The 14,911-nt window shown below is 39.6% G+C and overlaps 1 protein-coding gene and 1 long non-coding RNA gene across 7 annotated transcripts in view; one reads left to right on the top strand and one right to left on the bottom strand.

The window, feature by feature from the left end:
- Positions 1–14,911, bottom strand: part of LOC132910146 (uncharacterized) — a 57,630-nt gene that overhangs the window by 36,619 nt on the left and 6,100 nt on the right. The window lies entirely within an intron of this gene.
- Positions 5,639–9,359, top strand: LOC132910143 (mitochondrial pyruvate carrier 1-like). Its single transcript, XM_060965651.1, has 2 exons — positions 5,639–7,549; positions 7,962–9,359. The coding sequence occupies exons 1-2, from the start codon at positions 7,438–7,440 to the stop codon at positions 8,156–8,158; spliced, it is 309 nt and encodes a 102-aa protein (XP_060821634.1). The 5' UTR covers positions 5,639–7,437; the 3' UTR covers positions 8,159–9,359.

Genomic DNA, 14,911 nt, shown 5'->3' with positions numbered 1-14,911 from the left:
TCCACTCAATGCTGCCCTTTCGCCCTGACAATATTGGATTCTCAAACGGTGACATTTTGGACAAAAGTGACCAGACAGAATTCACCATAAAACTCCGTTACAAAGTTTCGTATAATCCTGCCAAATTGACCACCTTATTGTCTTAATCATTTCGATCTCTATCTTTCTCGCTTTATCAAGTCGCGCGTGTGTCGCTTTCGAAAGGTCAAAGAGAGTTTATGTTACTCGAAATTGTTTAATGGTCGTTTTTAATATCCTTAGAATGAACAATTAAAAATTTATAATGTTTAATTTACAGCGTTAAAAATTTATACAACAGATATCTGGATTATAAGATAATATATATTATCCTAGATTGATTAACCATATTTTTCTACCGCAATATGATTATTAAAACTTTTCCATATTTACTATCATCGATAATTTATTTCACAGATATGGATTTCAAAGATAATTTATAGGTACTATTTTCCTTATCGCAACACAATTATTAAAAATTTTCAGTGTTTACCATTATCGATAATTTATTTACGGATATCTTTTCCTAAGAGATAAAGGGATTCATCAAGATCCACTGCGGATAGTTAAGCATCGAAGCACACGATATGAAAACGGAAAGCAGCGCGAGTCTATTCGCGATACGCTTTCGTCCAATATTCATCCGCGCGGACGTAAAAGTCAGACGTAATCCTGTAAAAATACAAGGTTTTACCTCAGAAGGTATATCAGTCCTGCTGCTTCCACCATTGATGGCCCCGCCGGCGTACAATAACATTCCTCTCCTTCCGCTTTTGTGTTTTGTGAGTCAATTCGAAACATGAATCGTATAATAATTCAACAAAGCTAAGGAAAACAACCTAGACCACCCCTTAAATCGGACTCCATATTTATTGGAGCGGAGCTTAATAGAAAATAATAATTTCCAATGATCTGATCCCTCGAAAATGCAACCAATACTCGACTATTGTTATACTACATATTTTGTAAGAAACGTGAAAATTAAGTTAGTTTTTTCGTGTGTATAACTGTATAATTATATATTTCATATAATTTATGAGTATATTTATGTGTGTAATTATATATTTCAAATGTATGAAATATTTTTTGAGTATTTCTGAAGTTAAATGAGAGATCGACTTGAAAAATTATTTATGAATATTTCAATAGTTATCTTCGAATTAGGAAAATACATGCTTCACTCTGGTCTAATTTATGCGTAGAATTATATTTTGTGAGAGTGGAATAATATATGTACATGGTCCATGGTAGAAACGGTGACTGCTTGCAATTCTGATGAGAAAACTGAGTGCTAGGTGAAGCTCACTCACATCCCGACGGATTTCTGTCTTCTCACCTCTCATACATATTGTGATTACTTCTAAAGGAGGATGAAGGAGGAAGATGGAAAGCGGGCTGGTCGATGGGAAAAGAAACCATGACTTTCCTCTCTATACTCGATGTTAATAAATATCGGGGATGATAAACAAAAAGTATGAAACAAACACTCGTGTGAATTTGCAAAAAATGTTTGAAAAATTTCAATCCGCTGATTTGCATAATCGTTTGCGTACCATCATAACTAAAATTATCATTCTTCCAGATTCTTTATGCATATATTTAAAATCATATTTTAGGAATTTCAAGATCATTTTCGTCTGCAAACACTTTCGAATATCTCCTACTTCGATTATCTCTTACACGATTTTACTAAAATAAATTCGCTTCGAATTTTCGCGCCAATAAACCAGGGAGGAAATTCAAAATGTAATTTAAAAAGTTTCGAAATACCGAAAGATTGGCGTAACAAAATGTAAAAGAAACAGTGCAACAACTTGGAATGAAGTCAATTTAGAATCGGATTAAAGCCAATTTTTGAAAAGCGACCAGTGATCGATCGGTGACGGTAACGAATCGCCCCATGCGAATGAAGAAACGATCTTATCGACACTTCTATTTCCGTTTCGTTCCTCGATCGCCTTCTCTATTCGCGTGCGTGCCCTTTCGACGTCCCATCGCGAGAGTTTCACCGGAACCCTCGTCGCGACGGCGTCTGACCGATGCTAAATAGCAGAAACATAATTTCGTGAGTGCAGAGGAATTGCTTTATCGCGTGGAATAATGGCCCCGTATTCACGGCCGGCCCTCTCATAACTCTCCTTCTTTCCATTGCACTTTTCGGAGATTACACGTGGCGTTGATTCAACCAAGATCGAATCACGTGCTCTCGTTTTGCATCGCTGAATTTTTTTCAATGAGAAAATTACGTTCAGGTTGTATTCATGGATGAAATTAGAGATTTCTGATTGAAAGGTGTGAATGATGATGATGGATTAACGATACGGAGAAATTCAGGGGAAAGATACTGACAATATTTCTAATTTCGAATATTTGTATTTTTATTTTATTGCTTGTGGAGTTAAGCTTTAATAAAAAGTTGTGTATACTTGCAAACATTGAAACTTTGAAAAACTTTAAAATTCGTAACAATATCGTCTAGATGTACACTTGATTCGCTTCGAGCAAGATAGGAACAAGACTACACCCGTGAAAAATTATAAAACTAAATTTTCCTGACTGTAAGCGATATTAATATACGAGTCCGACTAGTGCCAGGAAACGCTTGTAATAACGTCAACTCTCTTTACGATCGACTTAAAATATCAAGACGAACATCTCCCTTTTCTCCCTTCAAGAGGAGAAATTAATGTCCGCCCTCTGAAAAGACACCTTTCCTGGAAACTTTCTATTGCTCGTACACGAAGTACCGTATTGTTTGCGTACGATCCATCGGTAGTTCATTAATTAACGCGCTAATTATCCTGGATCAGGGCAATTAGGTACAATTATGTACCGCGCAACGCGGGAATATTTTATCAGGGTAATTACGGCTCGTAATAAAGTCTCATCGAGCGGACACCAATCAGCGAAACGATCTGTACCGCGGCTGGATCGGCTCGGTTGGACTGCAGAACAGGTAATTAAAAGCATTGTCAGAGTACAAAAGGAGGGAGAAGGTGGGTTACAATCGATGTAGAGAGGAGACGAAAAGGACAAGAAGCGGCGAGCACCCGCGCGCAAGAGGAGACACGATGGACGCTCCCGGTTTCTGTGGCGGTCAGTCCGATTCGTAATTACAAAGTACGATCTAAATCAATCTTGATTACATACGATGAGACGCTGCGTCCTCAATTTACGTAATTCCAAAAGGCCGCAAAGAGAGAGAGAGGGAGAGAAAGAAAGAAACAGAGAGAGAAAGAGAGAGACTATATGTTATTTTAGTACGATTAAAAATAATCGTTCAATAATTATAAACGGGATAAAAGTCGTACAAATCGTGATATAACCACGGTGAAAATTCTATTCCTCGGCTGGTTCATCATTCATGTGTGTATTGGATGAAACAGTTTGTTATGTTATGTCTACTCTTTTATTAAACTTTAGACTAGGAATTTTTACACAATTTCACCCTTTCTCATTTTCTTTTCGTGCTATTTAGAAAACCCTTTTCTAATAAGCTTTTACTTTTCAATGACTTTGAACCTCGTCAAACTAAGCATTGTAATACCTATTTTAAGGATAGATGACCAATTAACCGTAAGATACGAATATTAAATAATTATACCATCACTTATAAGCAATTAACACTTCGCACTCTATTTACAAGTCAAACGATCTGTTACAGTGAAACTTTCGAAAATCAAACGTTATGTTCCGAAAAGAAAAAGATTGTAAATATCTACGAATTTTATTCTTTATCGTATATTCTTCGTATTCTTTTCTGAATATTCTCGTACGCATTCTATGCATTTCTGTGTATTTACGATTCCCCTAAACTGCATAAAAATCCACAACTTACGCGTTACACAGCCAATTGAGGCGAATTATCCCAATCGAAAACCTGCAAAAAGCGCGAAGAAGTCTTCATATCCCGGCAATTATCCAAGCATCTTCTTTCCCATCTAAAATTCCGAGGCCACGATTGATCTCGTCTCGCGAGGGCGAGCGTCGTCGCGTCGATTGAATTGAACCGAAACGGGCAATTAAAACTCCACCGGTGGAATCCGCTCTGGATTCCGCGCGGGAAAAGACAGAAGGGCCAAAGAAGTTGACGTGCGACGAAACGAAGGGAAAGAGGTGAGACAGGAGCTTCCGCGCCGTGACACGCGCGGATCCGTGGGCCTCAACATGGATGCCTGTTCTCGTTCGGCGGCGCATCAAGACGAGACTATCCTCTCCGAGGGAAACAATTACTCCGTGAACGAGTGCATAAATAAGGAGGAAGAGAAACGGTCGGGCGGTAGAGGCCACAATGCCTCCGCCGGGTGCTGACTGATTTGCATCGGTCGCACGATGAGATGCGAAGCGGAGAGGACTGCGGTCGGTGATCTTTTGTGAGCAGAGATCAAAGTGGAAACGCTAGAACATGTCGAAGAACGTGTTTGTATATCGATTATTTCCGATATTTAAAAATTCCAAGGTTTTTCAATTCGATTATTCGATTATTATAATAAGATAAGATTCGATTATATTTTTTAGTTTGATGAAATTAATTGCTAATTATGTTACGCGTTAATTTGGTAGAGGATTATAATTTATTAACCTAATATCTGGAAAGTAATCTAAAGACGGATGAAATACGAAAAATTATTCTGCAGATTGTAATCTTCCTACATTCGAAGGTTTAATCAGAAAATTATTCGCATATGTGTGCTTATATATGTATATTTATATGTGAAATTTACGAGATTTGAAGGTATTTTTTCTACTCATCATTTGGTGCGAGAGAATTTAATTTATTGTTCAAATTTATTATTTATTAATTTATTGTTCTGATAGGTGATTTACGTTTCACTCAACTGAGATTTACAAGTATGGAAAATGAAGGAGTATGAAAGATCAGAGATGGTTATTTATCAACCAAGTGTTAAACATATCGTGGCGTATACAATTTGAATTAAAATTTGAAAGTAACAACAGAGACTTAGAATTTAAAAGATACTCTATTCCGAAGTAAATATTACATTATATCGAAGTTATTCTTCTATATTCTTTCGTTTACAATAAGTATTGCCGAGGGTTGGCTGAGTTTATTCGAAGTCGCACACCGCGACTTTTTATCCGCGAAAGGGAGAGGAAACGTGTGTCAAGGGGTGACTGTGGCTGTCGGCGAGTATTCTGGAGAAAAGGAGGACTGAGGGGAGGTTGGCAAATACGTTGGACGCATTCAGATCAGTCTCCGAAGGAGAACGAAGGGAGGTACAGAAAAGCTTTTCGGGACGCGTCAGCAAGAAACATCAAAGTCCGTGCCATTTCCTCCGTCCGAATACAAATGAAATACTGTACGTACCGACGCGGCGCGACGATTGTATCGTTTTCTCATCGATACCAAGCAATTTGCGCGAGATACGCTCGTCGTGATAAATAAAAAAGGAAAAGCAGCCTTTCTAAATGCACGTAAAGAATATACAAAAATTATATAATATAAAAGTCAGACATTTCTCCCTCAAGAGAGTATAATTCTACATGAGAGAAAGATATTAAAGTATTAAAAATTTTCGTAATATTATTGAAAATATAATTCCTTAATATATCAAAAAATAAACCACGAATAACGAATATCATGTTTCGTTATTAAAATCAGACGATCGATCGAAGCGTGGGATGGTAGATAAAATAAATATCGAGGCGTCACGTGAAGGGAGAAGCGCATGTAAACGATGCGACCGTGGAATCGCGAAATACACCGGCCATAATACGCGAGACGGAAAATAGCGGCAATACTCTTGAGTGGCTGGGATGGTGGCCTGGGGGACCCTACGGGGATAAGGATTTGCTCCAAGGGGAAATACTCGTGCGAGTGGCACATGCGGGAATGCATATGCAGTAGGGAACAGTGAGCGCAGGTGCGTCTATTTTTGGCGCTTTCGGGGCATTTCCCATAAAAGCCAAATTTCTCTTACTATTTCCAAAAGAAATCTCGTAGATAACGCCTCCAAAACGATTCTCTATCTTCATCGAGTCTTACAAAATAGAATTGTCAAAGTTACACATTCGTATCAACCGCTTAAACGATTAAATTCGACTCGAGGATAAATTTCTGACGACCTCGTGATAAAAAATTCTTGAAATCGATCGGCACTTAATCAGAACAAAATTACTGTTTTATTTTGTATGATCGTTTATTATTAAAAATTCTTAAATCTTGTAAAATATATTTTTTAATACAAATCACAGAGATTCTTCTTCTTGACGTCTCCGTGGACTAAGGAACCAGAATGGCTATGACACACCACTGGAACTCGAGAAACGTATAGTCCGCCCCCTTCCCAGATCAATAATACCATCCCCGTCCTCGGCGCATGTGCGCCGAAATATCTCCCCGTAAGCGTACTGGTTTCCACCCCCAGATGAACTAGGTACGCTCCGAACGCCTTGCACCCCTCCATGCAACATTCATAGCGCCATCAATATTATACGCGCGAAATAATAACCTGTGCATTTATTATGAGAGGGGTGGCTGCCGTGGCTCAAGAGTTTCGTAAAAAAAAAAAAAAAGAAGAGAGGAACACCCGACGAGGGATGGTAAATTATGCGTGTAAACTGTTATGCAAATCAATTGGTCGAGGGTGAGAGATCGGTGAAAGTGATGGATGGGTTTTCAAGAGAGAATCTTGAAATGCGATGTTGACGCGGAATTAATTGTTTCGTGGCTTCTATCGACTGATTACAGCGATTGATCGATTCGATTTCTCTTCGCTTTCGCGCCTTTCCAATGGAACGAAGTATGCAATGCAAATTTTGAACCATCGTTCGATCAAGAAGCAATGATCGATCCCTTTCGACGCGTTTATGTCACGTTGTTAAGATCGAAGGTTACATTTTTTCGAAAGGTCTTCGTAAAGCTTGAGATACTTTCACACTAGCATCCCAAAAATGGGAAAACAATCGAAAGGGTTGCTCAGCAAGCAGACGAGGAGTTATTTCATGAGGTAATCGTCGTGATCGAGCGGCTCTCAACGAGCGCAAGAGGAACTTAATCCCACGATATCGTCATGCGAATACGATGTTTGCATTGGCGTCGAAAGAGATAACGGAGGAGACAAAAATGTGGGACAAAGAGAACGATAGAAGAACTAGTCTCGTAAAATCTTTATTACCGTCAGGCATCCCCCTGAAAAAATCGTTCCGGTCGCGCTTATGTAATCTTGGATCCTCGAATTTCCTCATACATATCCCATTTTCTTTATATTTTCCCTCTCTTCTCCTTTTCATTTTACGATCAACGAGGATAAGAAAACGAGATATTATATCGTTTTCACCATTCTCCTGATACAGTTAGGCACGCACAGTTCCTCGCCACTATTTATATCACGAAACGAAATAATTTATGGAAGATAAACTACTACTGGTTATTTTCGCATATGTCTTTTTTTTTTCATGTCTTCAAGCACACACTTCTGGGGACCGGTGTTCAACTGGATGATACCCATAGCAGCCATATCCGACACGCAAAAGCATCCGAGAATCATTAGCGGCAAAATGACTTTGGGTGAGTCCGCCGCGGCCGCGCTTCGTCGTTGGACCTTTCGGGGAATTCGAATTTCGCCGCTCATAATAATCACGTATCGCGACGACCACGACCACGACCAAGACGGTGGACTGGGAACGGGGACAACGCGGGGGCGAGGGACGTCGAGGGCCAGAGAAACGGCCCCATAAAATAATTGCCGCTCGAACGCAGCGAATCACCGTTTATTTCTTAATGAGCCTCCATGGAACACGTGGTTTGAACGGAGACTACCATTGAGGATGGAAGATCACGCTGAAAGACGTGAAAATTTAGTCATTTTTTCCATGGAAAGTTCATGAGACATTTTCAAAACGATCTTTCTCTTCCCTTTTTTTTTCTCTTTCTCATGTTCGTCCTTTATTCGTTTTTAACTTATCCGATTGATTTTTAGCGTTGGCTCTGTACTCTATAATGTTCATGAGGTTCGCCATGAAGGTGCAGCCACGGAATATGTTGCTGTTTGCGTGCCACTTCGCCAATTCCTGCGCGCAGTTTACACAGGCTTACAGATTTCTCGACTACCATTATATCTCGAAACAAGAACCCAATGACGAAGACACACCTGTCTCTCAGGATGAAAAGAAGTGACTTCGTATATGTTGATCTCAGCGATGATATAGCTATAGTTATTCGGTATAATAATGTAGATGTTCAGTATCGATTGTACGGAAAATTTTATAATAAAATCTGCAATTTTTAAACAAAATTTCCTCGATTAAAATTTTATGATAAAATCTGAACGTGCAAATTTTCGTTTGTTCAGTAAAGAAATAAGCTGAATATCTCTTTTATTCTCAAAGTTTCATTTTTCTATCTATGCACTTCTTTTACGTCAATTGTACATTTTTCTAATCTGCCACATATTGTCAAAAAGGGAGCGATATCATCTCACTATAGTGTTTAAGTAACTGAAAATTACATTGTATAAGCAGTAAAAAGTTTCAGGATTGCATGAAAATGTAAAGAACATTCACCGTGAAATCAGCCTATTCACTCGACAGTTTCCCCATTTTTTTTTTTTCTTTCTCCTTTTCCCCATAGTGAGTCGAAAAAGGCACTAGTTTATTCGTGGTGGCCCCAATTCGATGGACGAATGTATAAGGAGAGCAATAATTTCCTAGGGGTCGGTTCTGTCTTTCTCGTTTCTTTTCCCGCGCCTCGGACGAAGGCCATTCGATCGAGCTTGGGGTCATTTTATGGGATCTGGCACGGATCAGAGGCACGAATCTATTCCGGTTTTTCCAAATGCTAAGCCACGCTGCGCCTCCGTCCCGTTTCTGCTCTTTGCATTCGCTTAGCCTGGTCGAAGGAACACGAGGGCGAATTCGTGTCCCTGAATAAATATATATGGACTGATTAGCCCTGCTTGGCTTCGATCATGCATTCCTTCCATTTATCCGTATCTTTTGCATCGGGAAAGATCGGTGACGTCATCAATCGTCAGTGGTTTTGTATCATTTCTGAATATCTTGAGAAATTACGATTTTAACATTTTATAGACAATACACATTAGAGACAATTATCATTTTTATCAGTTGGCAAAGGTCATTTTTATTAGCACAACATTCACTCTCTGAATAGTATAACGAGGGCTTGTCTTCGAAGGTTTTGTATACTTTTTGCATATTTGAATTGTTCATAAATGCATAAATATGCACAGTTTACCATCGAATTCCACTAACAATAAGATCTACCAATTTGCTTCCATTTTCATGTTTTGTAAGGCAATCACATCCATTAGTAATTTCATTCGATTGCTGGAACTATTTACTTTTACTTCAACCATGAGATGCAACACCACGCTTTTCACGGGAAGATATCGCCAATTTTCACGAACCGGGCTTCTCGATCGTACGAAACGGGGAGAAAGAAGATTGTAGAGGCGAGACAAAGTCCACGGGATGAGTCCTTCGGGACTGATTTCACAAACAAATGCCGACGATTGAATGCTGGCATGTCGCAAGATGGATCGCTCTCTTTGAATCACAGATTACCCGCCGCCTTCCTTCCACCTCGTCCTGCGGTCCTCCTCCTTCCGCTACGCGGCCGCCGTTTCCAACTGCCCTCTTCCTCCAGACAGCTCGTCCTTCCTTTTCTTGCTCCACCTCTCTTTCGAGGCGCCTCTCCACCTCCGCTCGCAGACGCGAACCGAAAGCAAGAGAGAAAGAGAAAGGCCCATTCGAACTGGCAGCACCGGCAATTTGCCACATGCCTACGTTCGCTGCCTCTCCTTTCTCCTCTGGAGAGGAGACTGCGTCAACGACAGTCGAATCCGCCGCGAAACTCACCGACCTATCGATCGGACGCGATCTCGATGACCGGTGACGTTCAGGCATTAATCAGGTGCACGGGTTTCTTACGATCTGGACGCTCCAAGAATTAGATATTCATCGTAAATATTTGAATAATTATTTTCGACGATTGATTAGATTTTAGGATTTTAAAATTTGGTAGTATCTTTTGTTTTCTATCGAGATTTTTGTAATTTTTAACACGTCGAAATTGATATTTCGTGGCATTCGTCGATAAGCTTGTATTCTGCTGCCCAGTCTATCGATTGTTCGGTATTTTTCATATGCGAACGCTGAGTCAATCATTTTTAGCCTCTTTGGATCGTTTATATGCAAACTAATATTTTAATGATTTCAAACTTTAAGGAAAATCTGAGAAAATTCTTGGATATATTTATTAATCTCTACTTGAAGAAACAAAGATTGCTTTCGTAGAACATCAAAGGCGAAACTTTTCTTCAGCTGATTAACTATACGGTATTGAGTGTTTCGATTCTCGTATCAGAAATCATAGCATGCTTCAAACATTCAGAAAATACAGATTCGATAAGCGAAAGACTAAGTCAAAGATTGCAAGCATACGTGTGATTCCAATAGGGTGAATCGAGGTGAACAATAAAAGTTAAAGGAGCCTCCCGAGGAGACGTGGAGAAAACAGGGGTGGAAAAACCGGGTGGCCAGCAGGAGGAAAAGTGAAATGAACTGTAAAGCGGAATGCACAGACTGTAAAGCTCACCGCTGCGGAAATCCATGGGCCTGGGAGAAAGAAGAAAAAAAAACTGAGAGAAGGAAACGCAATAGGGGGTGGTGGATACAGCCTCTAGGTCCCGACGACTTTTCGTCGGCCGATGATCTTTAAATTAAGTGCACCAGCTTATGACGCCTGTGTAAAGTCTTCCGGGGTGGATTTTCGCGAGTGGGAGCACAGAAAAAAAGACTCTTGAAACGCGTGGCGAATGCGGCCTGACGGGCAACCCCCTCGGCGAAATGAATCAAACGCACCCTCGCTATGCAGCACATTCATTAGGCTGACACGCCTGGCACGGGCCATTTGGGATGCTGACTATTCCCGCAGAAAGAGAAAAATAAGGATACTTTTCGTGGAAAAGGAGGAAAGAAAGAAATCGAAACAAACGTCGCGATTACGAATGAAGGGAAACAACCCTCGAAAGTAAACACAAATTTGCAATATCAAAGAAAGGTGTGCATATAATCGCTATATTATATTATAAATATATATTATAAAATAAAAAAAGGTACACGTATTTTTTGCAAGAACAGATGGACCAACAAATTTTATTTCCTATATTGCTCTTTGTTTTTCCTTTTCTTTTTTTCTTATTTTCCGATGGATTACTTTGTTTGCAATCTGCGGTGTAAAAGACACAGTGAGAACAGAGTACCACTGTTGAAAAAGTAATGGCTGGTGATAGCCATGTAGGGGAAGAGGAATATTCCTGGTGGATTCATAAAAAAAAAGTGCTCGAGTCACCCCTGAAAAATAACAGGAAACCGGGGCGCAAGCTCTCGCCATACGGCCGTGAAAGCGTTCGGCGTTAAAAAATCATGAGGGTGTCGTTTTCCTCGTCCGTGGTTTCTCTCCCACCTCTACCCCGCCGGCTTTAAGTCGTCTCGAATACGATATATTTTCAAGTCCTCCATAGTGATCGTGCCTCGTGAAAGTTCAGTCTGGAAATTCCGTCCTCAAATTCAGAAACTAAATTATCCGTAACCACAACGAATAACTTTGAGTTTGAAAATATTCGTTGAGCAAAAATAGAAAAGAAAAAAAGAACGCGAAGGTCCGCACATGAAAGTGCAAAAGGTTAAGGGATTCCGGCTGACCAGGGAAGTTCGTCGCGATGTTTTCGTTCAGGGGTGGAAGGGGGGTGCGGCATCGTAGATGGCAACATAATCCTTGATAGAGGGCCATGACACATGGGAACATGGGGGACATCTTATCTTCATATTACACACGTGTGACGGTTCTCAACTTACGATTTCCACGTATTAAATGTTCATCCAAATATATTTCTTCATAAAAATGGGACATTTTTCTAAAAAAAAAGTCTACGTATACCTCTTTAGATGCCAAGTATATTTTTTAATCAAATGGTCGAATTATATTTTATGACACGTTATCTATCTTGTAAATGTAGAAAGAACCAAGTTCTTTCAAACGTAGGTAATGTTAAAAGATCAGAATTAAAACTTCCGACACGGTTACGTCTTATGAGTCCTTCTTCTTCAGATAACTGCTCGATTATATATACACTAGTATGATGACACAAAAATTCTTGCAAACGAAAAGCTAGAACAGTAAGTAAGTTTGTAAATGAAGTTCAAAGTGTATAAGACCTCGCTTTAATCCTGGAACGAAACTTCCAACGTCCACGATGAATCGATGATTCTTTTCGTGATGGAGGACTCACAGCCGGATTTTCGCGAAATCGATATTCTACTGCTGTTAAAGTGCACGTTGGTGAGTAAACAAGTTCCTCGAAAGCGGTGGATCCGCGTGGTGAATCGCATGGATCACGCGTGCACGACCGGAAGAATCGACATGCGCACCCACACGTAGACATGGGTGCTCAAGTTCGGGACGATTTCAGTGACCGGAGGATGGTTTATGAGCCGTAACCTTCCTGTCCATCCTTCCTCTTCCTTCTACCTAACTGAGGAAGCGCCCTTGCACCAAGTAACGCGACGCCATCCCTCTGTAAACTCGATGCAATATATTAGGGGTAGATTTCGCGAGAAGAAAGTATCGACGCGTGTATCCTTGACACGAGACCTCGACGAATTTTCAGATTTGCTTTTTGATAGTAACGTTACAAAGATGACTCCATTAACAACACGGTGATGATCAGAAATAGTAAATCGAAAACTTGAAATGAGCGATAATATAAATATCATAGAGAAGGCGAATGGGAAGATTATTGTTCAAAATTTACTTCGGAATTTACGACTATTTGCAAAATCTTAACTTATGGAAACGAGTCATTTTCTTTGAGAAATTGCCAAACGCGAATAATATATCTGAAAATGAGCGATAAAAAGTGAAACTTTTTCAGTTTGTCTTCCGAGGAATGTTTTAACATCTTTCGTTCTGAATTTATAAACGTGAATAAGAAGAAATTTGTTGGACGAAAGGGAAAAGATAGCCATAAAAAAAACGCGTGAAATTTCACAGTGAAACGACTCGTGATAAAGAAATTAGGATACCAGGGGATAACGATAACGTACGAGCCTTTTTCTCCCTTTTTTCCTTTAACTTCCAGCATTCCCGGTATTCAGGGTTTCACGTTTTCTTCGGATTGGTCGGACTAAGGGGTTTCGGCCATCCAGACGCTGGGGTTGGCAACTTTGAAGGATATTTTTTATTCATGTGACGTGTTTCAGGGCGCGGAAAAAAACACATTCTCCCGATGCGAGGCTGAAGATCGAACCGAAGAATCGTACGTATGTCCTGCCATCCTACGAGACCTTCAATTTTAAAATCCCCTTCGGTTTAAGCCTATATATTCACCCGCCTTTCCATCTCGACTCCTCGATCTCCGTTGAGAATTTTGATGAATTAACAATCGTGTTTGCTGGCAAGCGAAAAGACGTATAACCTCGTAATAATTTCTTTTTCCCTTTTTACAATAAGACATCGATTCAAATGAAGCTCTTCGGCGTTACTTTAAAAGTCCATAATATATTGAGAATTATTTACATTTTTATATTAAGGATCTAAGAAAAAGTCGTTAGAGTTAAAAAGTTTGTAAGAACATAAAAATTCGGGTTTAGAAAAAAAGTCTGAAAAAAAGCTCTTCTGCTAATTGACCGGCTCAAAATCGAAGGGAAGGAAACTCTAGGAAAGTTGCGAGACGCGGAGGTATTCCCGCGGGATATCAACGAAATTCTACGGATCGGGCTTCTTTCAAATATTTAGCAGCAATATCCACTTTCGTCTTGCACATCCTCGCGTCTATTCAATACCGATTCATCGACCCCGTTATTCGATTGAACCCTGCTCGGATAATTATAAGTTTAATGGAAAGATAATAGTTAATAATAGAATGCATTAGAACACTCAAAATCTCTTTCAATTTTTCATCGCTCGCACTTAAATAAAAGCTTTGAAAACAAGATCAAAATATTGAATAGATTTGTCAATTTTTTATTTACGAATTAAAAAGTAATTAATTTATTATCATGATACTCTAAAACTTTGGCCGGGTTAATCGAAACTCGAAACTTCCTAATTTCTTTGTTTCCGCCACTTATTATTTTTACGTCGCTTCTCTCTGCTACGGTTAGATTGATGTAAGTTTACGAAATGGTGAAGATATCAATGACGAGACGTATTATGGCTCGTCAGTTTACGAGTGACAAGCCTACCGGCTGGCCCGGGACTAAATGGAACTTCTAAATGGATAAGATGTAAGAGTTAACACAGCAGCGAGGGGAAGAATTAGGTGTCTGATGTATGAGACGCCGTCATCCGGTCTGGGTTCTTCCGGCGAACCGTGGCCGTCCGTAAATGAAAGAGACATTTTCCTCGCGGAAAATCGCTTTCGAAAACACGATTAATCTTGCCATGGCCAACCAGTAGGTAAAGCTGAATTTTTCTGTAATTACCGCACCGGTCAGTTGGAAATTCTCCGTTTCTTTCGCCGACTTCTGCTCCATCGAAACAGCAATCTAATTTCGCGTAAAGGAAACGTCCCAGAAACAAGGGTGGATGAACTCAGGCACAAAAGATTAAACTCTCGATTATAAACCACTCTGATAGAAGTTTATACAATTTTTACTTTAAATGGATATTACAGAATTTCTCTCTATTGAAAGTATCCTATATTCTAAATTATGATTCCATTTATATGAACCTCGTGGAATTTCGATTTAATCTGTTTTGCATCTGAAATTCATACACTAATGCTTAAAAATATCCGAGCATACCTATATTTAACAGAATGTCATTTAATTATAAACTTATAGATATATAAAGCGATTAGTTATCTTAAAAGTTCTTTATCTCAACATTATTTCATTTCTGAGATAA

This window comes from Bombus pascuorum, chromosome 8, assembly GCF_905332965.1.
Source record: "Bombus pascuorum chromosome 8, iyBomPasc1.1, whole genome shotgun sequence".
Taxonomy (NCBI): domain Eukaryota; kingdom Metazoa; phylum Arthropoda; class Insecta; order Hymenoptera; family Apidae; genus Bombus; species Bombus pascuorum.
The sequence above is the reverse complement of the archived record's forward strand: the minus strand, read 5'-3'. Positions and strand labels throughout refer to the sequence as shown.